Here is a 12,481-nt window from a genome sequence, read left to right on the forward strand (position 1 = left end):
GAATTTTTATATTTGAAAATTAAGAATTACTTACGTCATAATATATAATAATTATTAATTACTATACGTCATAACATTTAACAATTTAATTCTAATGACTAAAATTTGGCCAAAAAAGTAGCCACATGTGAATATAGTTAAAGAGTTCATTTGAATTGACTTAAAAAAGTAACTATTAAGTAAAAAAAACAGTCAAACTAAAATAACTTTTAAGTCAAAAATTGAAAAAATGGAGGAGATCTGATTTTGGTTTCCGACTTGTTTTAATTTTTTTTGACTTATTTTAAGTTATTTTTTACCTTGTCAAGCAACTCGTAACTTATTTTAAGTCATTTTTGACTTTTTTTAAGCTATTTTTTATATTCACCAAACATTCAGAAAAATCAAAAACTGATTTAAAAATAGATTTGATCAACTTTTAAGTCAATCTAAACTCGCTCTAACTTTATTATTTAAGGGAAAAAAAGTAAAAAGGGGGACTCATCATTCCTAAAATTTGAAAGTATTAATAAAAATAGGCAAATGTGAACCAAGATTCATCAAATCATTAATATTTATTATTGCCCCATAAATGTTTTCTTGATTTTTTCCCCATGTATTCATACAGTTCACACTAGTCCCCTTTTTGTCCTAGTTTATTATAAAGACCAAAAAAAATTACTTGTCAATTTGGTGGATTTTAGTTTGAGAGTAGCAAAAATGGAGTTATACAAATTTCATGTATTTTTGGCTATGGTAGCTGTCTTGATTCTTTCTCCAGTAGTTCATGGATGGGGACTTGATGGTCATTACACTGTTTGCAAGATTGCTCAGGTCCTAATTTTATTTTTATTTGTATAAATAGATCTTATATGCGCTTTTATCTGTTTGAATTATTCATGTTATGATCTTCCGCACCATGTATTTATATATTTATGTGAATAACTCATGTTATGATATTTTTATTTTGAACGAATTACTCTACCATTTAATTTAAAACTTGTGTTGTTGCACCATGATTAATTTTTTACAAAGCCCCTTTCTCGGATTTGAACCAATGACTTATGTCTCTAAATATAAATGATGTTATTTGTATAGAAAGATTTTATGTGTTTGTGTCTTTTGAATCGATCATGTTTTACTTTTCTACTTATCGTGTGTTACTCTATAACTGAGTTAAAAGCTATGTTAACAAGACTTTCCTAAACGTTATTGTGCTCATCTCAAATTCTCCAAAAAATAATTATAACATTTTTGAAGAGTCAGTGCAATATAGGTTAAAATGGTCTTTTAAAATTTTGTTTCGTTAAATTTCTTTCATTATATGTGTGACATAATTTTATTTTATTTGTGACAGTCAAGATTGAGTAAAACTGCTGCAGATGCAGTTGAAAATTTGTTACCAAAATCTGCAAATGGTGATTTGGCAAGTGTGTGTATATGGGCAGATCGTGTTAAGTTCCATTATCATTGGTCATCACCTCTTCATTACATTGATACCCCTGATAATCTTTGCAATTATCAATATAAAAGTAAGTACTAACTTCGATACGTCAATAGAAAATATAGAGAACTTCTAGTACTTCTCTTACGTATCTAATATTGGTACAAAAATGTATTTAATATGAACAGTATGAATTCGTATAGTTTTTTTCTAACTTGTTTGAGTCAGAGAAAGGGTGTAATTAAAGATAGGTTAAGGGCGTTCAATTGAATTCCCCTTTACCAGAAAATTACACGGTGCAAATAGAGCAAAAGTGGTAGTGATGAATGACTAATTATTTTGTAACATGTCAATCGTTAGTAAAAAATATATTTAGTACTTTATTTTTATATTGTACAATTTTAGTTATCAAGAGGTTACAAGTTCAAGTTACTGAAACATGATTAGTGAGGATTCGCGTAGCAGACTACCCTTGAAATATGTTTAGTGAGGATTCACGTACCAGACTTGTTTGGTACTAAGGCGTAATCGTTGTTGCTGTATACAGGGGACTGTAAAGATGAAGATGGAGTTGAAGATAGATGTGTAGCTGGAGCAATTTACAATTACACTAATCAGCTTCTAAGTTATAACAAAGGCAAAGATCATGTTTCAACATGTAATGTTTACTTCTTGCTTCATTCTTTTTTTTTTCAATAAAAAATATTGATACTAATAGAATTCTAAACTGTGGTTTTTTTTGAGTAAATATCAGATAATTTGACAGAAGCACTTCTCTTCCTTTCTCACTTTTTTGGGGACATTCATCAGGTAAATAAATGTTAAATTTTAAGAATGTCATATCTGACCTGGCCTCGGCTGATAAGTAAACACTCCTACACTTCCTTACTGTGACACTGACATGGCATAATTAAAACTTTGGAGGTGTCTAGATGATCATTTTGTAAGTTGTAGTTGTTCAACTGAGATAATAGAGACGAGTTGAGGTGTCTTAGGTATACACACTCAGAGTTGGAGTGTTTGAATGTCAGTTGAAATCAAATTTGAGTGTCTGTTTATGTGTTACCTCGGGATTTGGTCCTCGATTTTGACCCAGTTTTTTAGTAGTGTTTATGTATGTTTTTTTTTTTTGGTTCATATATGCAGCCTTTGCATGTTGGATTTACTTCAGACAGAGGAGGCAATACTATAGATGTTCATTGGTACACTAGAAAAACAGTTCTCCATCATGTAAGTGTTTTTTTTTTTAATTGACAAAATCACAAAAACAAACAATTTCCAAATCCAGATTATGTTTTGATGAAACTAATGTTGCTTGTTAATAGGTCTGGGATTCCAACATAATCGAAACTATAGAAGAACGATACGATGATTCTAACGTAGATGAACTAGTCGATGCAATTCAGAAGAACATCACGGTACAAACAATTGTTTTTAGTCCTAAACTATGTTGCTCGTATCCTCCAAAAATGCCTCCAGGTGTATGTCGAATCCTTCAAAAGTTATGAGCTTTTCGAGGATCCTACCAGCATAGCACCTACTGTTATCTTATATTGCTCAGACTTTCTAAAATTACTATTTTAACACGTATGTTGATATTTTTGAAGAGTTTTGATCGACGTTATATATATATGAATTGTCATATTCGTAATGAATTTCGCCTTATACAGACAGGATGGGCTGATCAAGTAAATTCATGGGAAAGCTGCAGTGGCAACAAAACAACCTGCCCTGATATGTATGTTCATTCAACAAAAGCGGATCCAGTATTTGAAGTTTATAAATACGTACATATTCACTAGATTTCTCAAAAATATATTTAGAACCTATAAGTTTCAAATCCTGGGTACGCCTCTGTCTCGTTTGATCATAAAGTACTAATAAAGAATTTGTTGCTTCCTATAGATATGCAAGTGAAGGTATCAAAGCTGCTTGTGACTGGGCATATAAAGGAGTTAGTGAAGACTCAACATTAGAAGGTAAATTACTAATAATTTCTTCAATAATTTTCTTCAATAGCGCGAATTTTAACTCTGTTGAAACTCGTACATATGGAGAACAGATGATTATTTCCTATCGCGATATCAAATAGTTCTATGGCGTTTAGCTCAAGGTGGAGTCCGCTTAGCTGCTACACTAAACCGTATATTCAAATGAACAACGTATTGTAAACAAAACTTTATGATCCATTTTCTAGCATTCCTTGTACAACATTGTTATTTGAACTAAAGCATTGTTGTATTTTAGTAAATCTTTCATCGTATCTAACATTTTGAAGATATTTTTATCGACTATATAAGTCAAATTACGCGATGATTTTTAGTATCAATCTTATGTTGTGCCGCGATTTAAGTCATGTTGCTCAATTTTAATCAATGCAATGTAGCAAGTGTCGTGTTTATTGATGTGAGGTTGATCCAGAAAAGGGGTGGGTGGTTCTAGTTATAATCTCGAAAATTCAAAGTAGGCGGTAAAATAACTGGAAGACAAGTAAAAAGGAACAGTAACAAACGATTATGGCGAGTATGTTATTAAGTTGTAACAATAAAAATATAAACAGACTAATTAAGAAATAATGTTGCACAAAAATAAAATTTAGAATTTGCATTTGGACATCTCTGGTACATGAAATTTGGTATTATAATATTATAAGATATGGTTAAACTTTATTGTTTCACATAATTAAGCAAGAATTAGGATTCTCATCACTAAAAATTTGAGGAGCATATACAAATTGAAGATAATCATGTTGGCAATTACTGCAACCTTTTCTAATATCAAATGAATTTTTATCACATAATGTTTTTTCATTTTTCTCTTTGTCAATTTTCTTTATAATTTCAGCATGTCTTCCTGCTTTTTTGTTGATGAATTCGACTAGTTTTTGTGGATCCATTGATCCTTTCACTTTCACTATATCGTTCTTCATTTCTGGATCAACTGTTTGCACCCCTATTTATACATCATCCACAAAAAAAAATAAAAAAAATTTACTTAGACGGATTTTAAAAAGGCATATAAATATCTGAAATTCGAATTATGAAAAAAAAAATAGAATGTAAGGGATACAAGGTAAAATTATTTACATCATCAGATCAACCATAATCACAAGTAAAATCTATATGGTGTGAGTGTTAATTGGTAACTCTACTCAATGTCGGGATAAGTTATATTGATATTATTTTTTATCGATGATTTAATTTGTGTATCAAAATAACATGCATGTATAGTTTCGAAATAGTACTGAAATAGATTGTACAAAAATTATGCATCTTTAGTATATGCAACTTCGATTCATTAACCAATTTTATTTTATTTTTGCTATTTATGGACATAGTTAATTATGAGAGAATAAAATAAAATATGTACCTGGCATTTTGTGAAGGCATTGCTTGACATCTTTAGCACATCCTTCACAATGTAAATATAGTTTCAAAATCACTTCAATAACCTTAGGCTGCATTCCCCACAAAAAAGATAGATTAGTGAATAATATTTTTTTTTAAAAAAAACTCGATTTACTAAAACTTTTTAATTTGTATTACGGTAGAAGGGCTTGATTACAATCGACAGAGGTGTACGATTATTTAATTCTGTAAGAGACTATTTCTATGATTTGAATCTATGACCTTTTGATCATATGACAATAATTTTATCAACTACGAAAAGTTATCATTTCGTATTAGTCAATGTATTTAGGGGAAAAAAACTATTTGAGTTTAATTATTTAAATATACCTCTTGTTTTTTCTCCTCCTTTTCTTCTTCTTTCTTCTTTGATGGAATTGGAGAAATTAATTCCACATGTTTGCCACTTTTTTTCCTCAGTCTCTCAGCCACATTTAGAGGATCTAATTTCTTCCCTTTCACCATCACTTTGTGATTTTTATCATCAATCTCAACTTCCCCCACCCCTAAATTTGGGAGAGAAAAATTTAAGGAAAAGAAAGAGAGAAATAATGTAAGGGAATATCATCGTCAATAAAATGAGTGAAAATCATCAGAAATTAGAATATATATTTCTACGTAAAACAGAAGATACATAAGTTATTTCTCACTATCTTAAAACTTTTGTCTAGAGTATAGTATATGAGTTCATGTGAACTTATTTCTCACTATCTTAAAACTTTTGTCTAGAGTATAGTATATGAGTTCATATGAACTCAATATCTATTAGCTCAAATTCCTTAAATGCGCAAGAAATTCAGTAAAAAAATTATAATTATTTGACTGTAAACATAATTATCATCGTATCCTTTCATTTTACATGTGATCGTGATAGAAATCTAAAAATTTCAGATGTTGAATTCAACTCCATATCTATATTGATTAGATGTAACAAATATAGATGCACACAAAAATCAATATCCAAAAATTAAATGGGATAGAAAAAAATTATACCATCAAAGCCACGAAGGGATTTAAGTACTTGTTCTTTACATCCTTGACAATGAATATAAACACCCAATATGATAATAATTCCTTTTGAATCACTCTTATTTTCTTCATTTTTACACTCCTTCTCCTTCATTTTCTGCAAAAAAAAATTAATTGCTTATCAAATTCACTAAACAAAATTAACTACAAAATTTCGTCACTAAAAATAGCTCGTAAATGACATATATTTATAGCAATCCATTGCTATTCGTTAACTATTTCTATGTCTAATTAAAAATTGCAAAGGCAATTATATTAAAAAACTTATGTGGTTATACCTTTCCTATTTTCTCTGTATTTTCATGAACAAGATTTTTCAAAAAATTATTTTTAAGTCATATGCATGTGAGTTTGGTTATTTATAATGGCAAATTCACCTCTTGATAGAAAGTTTATTATTTACAAGCCAAATAAAATAAAATAAAATTGCTCCTGATATAGACAATTAGGATTTCTTTTTAAAAAAAATAATGTAATAATACTCCATTTGGTACTTAATTACTGAAATAGAATAATGATAATCATTCGATTAATAAACAGAATTTTCTGGTAAAGGGAATTGTTGAATGCGTAAAAGATATTATTTTATTGTATACAACTTCATTTGGTTTTTGGTTAAAAAATAATATTAAGACAATCAAGGCAAGAAATAATATTACAATGGAAACTCTATGGTTAAATGACAACTTTTATTTTTTTTTTAAATTATAAATTAACCAAACAAGCGTTACAAAGCTTATTATTTCTTAAAAATAAAAACAAACCATAGTGAAACGTCATGTCTAATTAGGTGAATTGTGTTCCAAATATTGTAATGATATCTCTCCATAAACCTCAGTTGATATATTAAATGAAACCATGAAATATCGCTACAACAAAAATAATTTTTAGCGGCAATAAGTATACATATTAATAAAGAGTGCTAAAATTTTTATCGGCATTAGTTAAGTGTTATTAGATTCAAAGTCGTTAAGCATTTAGGGACATATTTAAAGAGTGTTAATTGCCGTTAAAAATATATATTTAGCGGCAATTACTAATTAATTGCTGCTAAAAATCAATTTTGATGTAGGGTATGTTGTGACATAGTTTATCATTTGAAAAGACAAACCAAATTTTTTTACATTCTCAACTAGTGAATAATCAATATGAATGTGACAATATTTTTAAAGAGTCTGAACAACATAGATCTTGACGGACTTATGTGATGACATTCAACATTATTGCTTATAGTGCAAGTTCACTATGCTAAATATTGTATTAGGCTGGACTGTTTTTACCCAAAATCAGCCCAAAAATAAATAGGCTTTATTCATATGACCCAATCATTATATGGACCATCAAACTCAATTTTATGTTTTGTTATATATACACCAAGGTTCCTCTAAACAATTTTTTTTATATATAATATAGTGTGTGTATATATATATATATATAAGTACTGAATTTAAATAGATCATAAGCCAAGGATAAAATGAAAGGATAAAAGTAGATTTGTAATTTTGTAAATAAGACAATCTAACACTATAATGATCTGATTATTAACTTAATACTGAAAATGATGAGTTGATAACATTTTATTATAAGTATTAAACGTGAAACACATTTAATAGAATTCATTTTCTTAATTTGTTTTATAAAGATTATCTCTTATTTTTTAAGCAATTTATCAATTTTAAATTTTTACATAATACATTTAATATTATAAAACTAAAGAACAATTTGATAGACTGATACATTTTATATATTTTTAGTTTATAATCTTTAAAATTGAAAGATTTTCTTTATTTTAATGCATACCAATAAATTAAGATGGAAAATTTATTTCATATTTAGAATTTTTGACGATTTTTTTTTTTTTTAAAAAATCCCATTCTCTGTTGATTCCTTGAGAAAATGTATCCAAGAAACATGACAACATTAATGTTGTTGGAATAAAGGACAATCAACAGCCCAAAATTTGGCCCTACTTAATTTTTACTTTTGCAGAAATCTTTGAAAATATTATTTGAAAAATATAATTTATTTATATTATTTCACCTAAGTTAACGGACTTGAAAATGATGTATAGCCAATAGAGATAAAGTCAGCCTAAGATTGCATTGAAATTTCATTTTTAATTAATACTAATAATTCACACTTTTTAAATTTTGTGATTCGAAATTAAAAAAAATGCATAATATATAAAATATTAATTAATTTTATGATCTAAGAATATTATATGAAAAATTAAAATTAAATAGTTATAAAAATAAATAAAAATATTTTTTTATTTTGAAATAAAAAATTAAGACAAATAAACTGAAAACAAATTACTTTCAAGTCTACGATTAAGGACGACCACATAAATACTATTTATTTATTTTTTTTTAAAAAAAGAAACATTCATTTGATTTGGACATCTTCTAAAATCATTGATGTTTAAAGTAATGTTTTTAAATCATTTTTAATTTTTGAGATGGGACATAGCTAATTAATCCATGTGTTTTTAATGTACTTGGCTCTAATTAATCCACAATCTCATTTCTTTCATTTTTTTTAAATACTAAATTCTTTTTGTATTTTTCCTTGGGTGTATATAGCAATTTTGATTCAACATTTACTAATAAATCATAACTTTATTTCTTGTAATATCTAATTAAGCACTTTAAGTCTTCGATATTAAAGTAATGCACTATTAGTTTTTATGTTTCACAAATCGATCGCATTACCAATCGAAATATGTAATATTTGAGAATGATATAATTTTAAATTTAATCTAATAATATCATGTTTTGTACATAAAAGAAACTAAAAACACATAATTTTTTTTTAATAAAGTTAAATATATTAAGTCATATATTTATGGACCAAATCAGAATTTAACAATAATTAAAGGACTAAAAATGCTATTTTCCCTTTTCTTTTGCTACAAGGCAAAAAATAGAACGGGTCAAAATCATATTTAATGGGCCCAATTTGATCTTTCCTAAAACTACTATCTTGTCTCTATGAGGCCACTTTTCAATTCCCAGCAGGCCATATTTCAAAAGGAAAAAAGAAAAATATAAAGAAAGAAAAAGAAATCCATTATTATTATTTTTTAAAAATAAAACTAAAGAATTTTGTTGATGTGTCCCTTTGACTCAAAGATGATAAGTCGATCATTCTTTATCGAAAAATATAGTGTACGTAAAAAATAAGGTTCCGTATACAAGTTAAAAAAATATTTTATAAATATATACTGAATTTTTGAACATCCTTAGCGAGACTATGCTATATTCAAGGAGGAGGTATCATAATGTAAGTTATAATTACATATGATGGTGTAATATTGAGTGACAAGATACAGGGTGGGTAAAACGTTAGGTTGTTGGTCGAGGTACAGTCTAAAGGTTCTATAACAGAGTGCTTGAAGTGTAAATTCAATGGTGCAATACATGAAACGGATGTGAAAGTGAGAGTTGACATACGAGTCATCCCCAAAAGAGGAAGCTTCAAGTATCTTAGATTGATAATTTAAGAAATTGAGAAATATACAATTATTTTATACATGAGTAAAATAGAGACTCGCATTTATTCGACTAAATTGAATTGTGGCTTTAGCTAGTGGACTAAGCATATTTTTTACTTTCCATATAATTTAATTGTAGTAAACTAAAATTAAGGTAAGAGTATATATGACTTAGTTATAATTTAATAATTAAATATGTATACAAATTAAATATTTTATATTTACTGATTTATGTGGACATAAGTTTTTTGCCCTATTCTTTAGAAATGGGAGACAAATGCATGGCTACACCAAATTTATTTAACTTCCTTTGACGATTTAAAAGGGAAAGAAAAAATAAAAGAAATAACCAAAATTCAAAAATTAGTAGAAATGGCATTAATTATAAAATAAATGACATGATTTATTGCTAAAACTACCATAATATAATGGAATCTTTGTCATGATCATCATGCATAGATACTAGTTTAATTCTTTTGACTATATCTTAATATATTACATCATAATTTATGGAGAAAAACATTAATTTTATTTCTCCTCATATTAGGGGATGAATAATGTATATTCCACTAAAATAAATCTCACAAATCTTAATTAGAGCAGATAGAATAGGATTTAAAATTTGAAAATCCATTGATTTATTCTTCCAAATTCTTAGCACTAAACTTATATAACCAATTTTAATTCATTTATTCTTTCAAATTCTTAGCATTAAACTTATATAACCAATTTTTGTTCGAATGAGTTTATCTAAATTTGTAGCTTATACGTTATAATTTTAAATTTTTAGTTGCATAAAAATAAAACAAACACTAATATGTAGGCATATGCGTCATTTCTTTCGATCCCCGAACGTAGAGTTGATTTTGTTAAAATATATATTATCTTTAACGTGAATTTGAATTAATCGAACTTCAGAATAAATATCGGACAATGAATAGAAAATCAATTTAAGTATATTTTCTAAAAGTAAAGTGAAAAATTAAAAGGAAAAATAGTCCCTAGCCAAAAATAGGTAGGTGGCACTACTAGTTATAGATTCAACTATTAAAAAAAATTATATTACGCGCAAACATTATTTGTGGCAATATTTATATTTATGTATATACAAATATGCCACACCTGGCCTAATTTTTTAAAGAAAATTACAACTTGCAAGACTAATTATGACAGTTCTCCTAGTACTACCAATTTGAGATCGTTTTATTGGAAGACAAAATGTATAGTTTAAATAATAGAGATTCTAATACTAGATTTACTAAAAATAAATCTTATAATTTACTGCATATATTTTTGGTAAATATATAATTCATCATACAAAAAGAAAATATATAGTATACACATATATAATAACAGTAATGTATTATTTCATAAAGTTTTATAAGTAGATTTTTAAGAAAATAAAATATACGTAGACCTTAATTCTTATTTCGTAAAAATGAAATGGTTTTTTGATGAAGTATCTATTCAAACTCAAGTATAATAAATCAAAATAGCAATGAAAAAAAACAATGATAAACATACGATATATAATTGTAAATTTATAATTTTAACCCTACTTTCAACTTATTATTTACCCGATATTAACATAAGTGTACGCAAACGTTGTAGCTACGTGTTCAATTGAACCAATAACTTTAGACAGGGAACATAAATTTGTGCAAAATAGAATTCATAAACTTTAAATGATGGATTCATCTTGATTCTTAAAATTCTCTTTGTGATCTGTCTCATTTTATGTGATTTTTTTTAGTTTATCTAAAAAATAGTCAAATTATCATAATTAGAAGGGGTAATGCACAAGTACCCCCTCAATCTATGCCCGAAATTTCAAAGACACACTTATACTATACTAAGGTCCTATTACCCCCCTGAACTTATTTTACAGGTAATTTTCTATCCCCTTTTAGTGTACGTGGCACTAGTTTGAAAAAAAAAGTCAATCATCGTTGGATCCACAAGATAGTGCCACGTAGGTCGAAAAGGGTTAAAAAATTATTAATAAAATAAGTTAGGGGGGTAATATGACTTTAGTATAGTATAAGTGTGTCTCTGATATTTCGGGCATAGATCGAGGGGTATTTGGGCATTATCCCTAATTAGAAATAATAATAATTAATATAACATGTTAAATTAAATTGTGTCACAACTAAATCACAAATTTATTTATTTTTAAAAAAAATATTGTATCATATCAAATGATGTCACGTCAATTAAGACGAAAGAGTGTATTAATAGTGAGTCCACTATAAATGTTGACCCACTAAGACCTTTTAAATAAAATAATGGACATACTAATTGCGTGGATGAATTATTCATAAATAAGGAATTGCGAGAAATATAAGCAATCAATAAAATTTATTATAAGTAATATGGAAAAATGTCGTCAACAGATGTAACGTTTTAAACTATATATTATGCTCCACCAAGTTCTATTATACTTTTCTTTCATCAAATAATCTTTGAGATGACTAAGCAAACCACAAAGTAGGAAATAATCTTATTTTATCGATGTCCAAATATTTATCAAATACTTAAAAAAAGTAAGATTTAAGAGTAATTTTTAATTAATTAATCGACAGTCGACAAGTTCATTATAATCTCGAGTATGATACATTCAAATTATGATGGAATCATGAATGTCGTTATGTGTTTGTGAGTAATGCAATAAAATAATATAATATGATAATATAATGAATATGTTAGAACAATACAAATATTTAGGAACTATTAGAGTTTAGGTGAACGAGAAAGGTCAAATGAAAGCACGTTATAAACCTTAAATTTTTGGTTATGAACAAATCATGGTCTATTATTTCTCAATTTGACCCGTGATATGTGTGGCCCTACTAGGATGAAGTGCCCTCACCCTTCTTCCCTACTCTAATCAAACAAAAACACTCAATAAGTCCGTGCATCGGTCTCGCGGTCTATAAAATTGATAAAAAATTTGGGAAAATTTCATGATTTAAATACTATCGAAAGCGGTGATTTCTTTTTGATTGTCTTTTTATGAGAGTGCAAAAAGGGTGATTTCTCTTTATTTGTCTTTTCATGATAGTGCAGAGTCACGCGATACTTGTGTTGAAAGCGTGTAACATATACACGAGAAATGCGTACTAAACTGAC

The 12,481-nt window shown here is 27.4% G+C and overlaps 2 protein-coding genes across 3 annotated transcripts; one reads left to right on the plus strand and one right to left on the minus strand.

Annotated features, from left to right (window-relative positions):
* Window positions 1–487: 487 nt before the first annotated feature.
* LOC101256181 (endonuclease 2) lies at window positions 488–3,752 on the plus strand. Of its 2 annotated transcripts, none has more exons than XM_004238886.5 (9): window positions 488–813; window positions 1,337–1,511; window positions 1,971–2,081; window positions 2,178–2,233; window positions 2,570–2,653; window positions 2,749–2,841; window positions 3,094–3,161; window positions 3,329–3,402; window positions 3,486–3,752. In XM_004238886.5, exons 1-9 carry the CDS (start codon window positions 700–702, stop codon window positions 3,578–3,580), a joined length of 870 nt encoding a protein of 289 aa, XP_004238934.1. In that variant the 5' UTR covers window positions 488–699; the 3' UTR covers window positions 3,581–3,752. The 2 variants fall into 2 exon arrangements, 1 of the variants encoding a protein (XP_004238934.1); XR_741350.4 differs by having other exon boundaries at window positions 495–813; window positions 3,094–3,210.
* An 85-nt stretch (window positions 3,753–3,837) lies between these two features.
* Window positions 3,838–6,170, minus strand: LOC104647286 (heavy metal-associated isoprenylated plant protein 8). The gene is made up of 5 exons (XM_010322467.4): window positions 6,138–6,170; window positions 5,824–5,956; window positions 5,161–5,336; window positions 4,793–4,880; window positions 3,838–4,375 (listed from the first exon to the last, which is right to left on the minus strand). Exons 2-5 carry the CDS (start codon window positions 5,951–5,953, stop codon window positions 4,098–4,100), a joined length of 672 nt encoding a protein of 223 aa, XP_010320769.1. The 5' UTR covers window positions 5,954–5,956; window positions 6,138–6,170; the 3' UTR covers window positions 3,838–4,097.
* Between the last annotated feature and the right edge of the window lie 6,311 nt (window positions 6,171–12,481).

Source organism: Solanum lycopersicum, chromosome 5 (assembly GCF_036512215.1).
Source record: "Solanum lycopersicum chromosome 5, SLM_r2.1".
Taxonomy (NCBI): domain Eukaryota; kingdom Viridiplantae; phylum Streptophyta; class Magnoliopsida; order Solanales; family Solanaceae; genus Solanum; species Solanum lycopersicum.

What these genes read in the sequence shown, in the direction of transcription:
- LOC101256181 (XM_004238886.5), top strand. Translation starts at nt 700, where the DNA reads ATGGAGTTATACAAATTTCATGTATTTTTGGCTATGGTAGCTGTCTTG. An exon ending in CAATTCAGAAGAACATCACG is followed by an intron (nt 2,842 to 3,093) that starts GTACAAACAATT and finishes CGCCTTATACAG; the next exon opens with ACAGGATGGGCTGATCAAGT. An exon ending in AAAACAACCTGCCCTGATAT is followed by an intron (nt 3,162 to 3,328) that starts GTATGTTCATTC and finishes TGCTTCCTATAG; the next exon opens with ATATGCAAGTGAAGGTATCA.
- LOC104647286 (XM_010322467.4), bottom strand. Translation starts at nt 5,953, where the DNA reads ATGAAGGAGAAGGAGTGTAAAAATGAAGAAAATAAGAGTGATTCAAAA. An exon ending in ATCCCTTCGTGGCTTTGATG is followed by an intron (nt 5,337 to 5,823) that starts GTATAATTTTTT and finishes TCCCAAATTTAG; the next exon opens with GGGTGGGGGAAGTTGAGATT. An exon ending in ATGCCTTCACAAAATGCCAG is followed by an intron (nt 4,376 to 4,792) that starts GTACATATTTTA and finishes ATGTATAAATAG; the next exon opens with GGGTGCAAACAGTTGATCCA.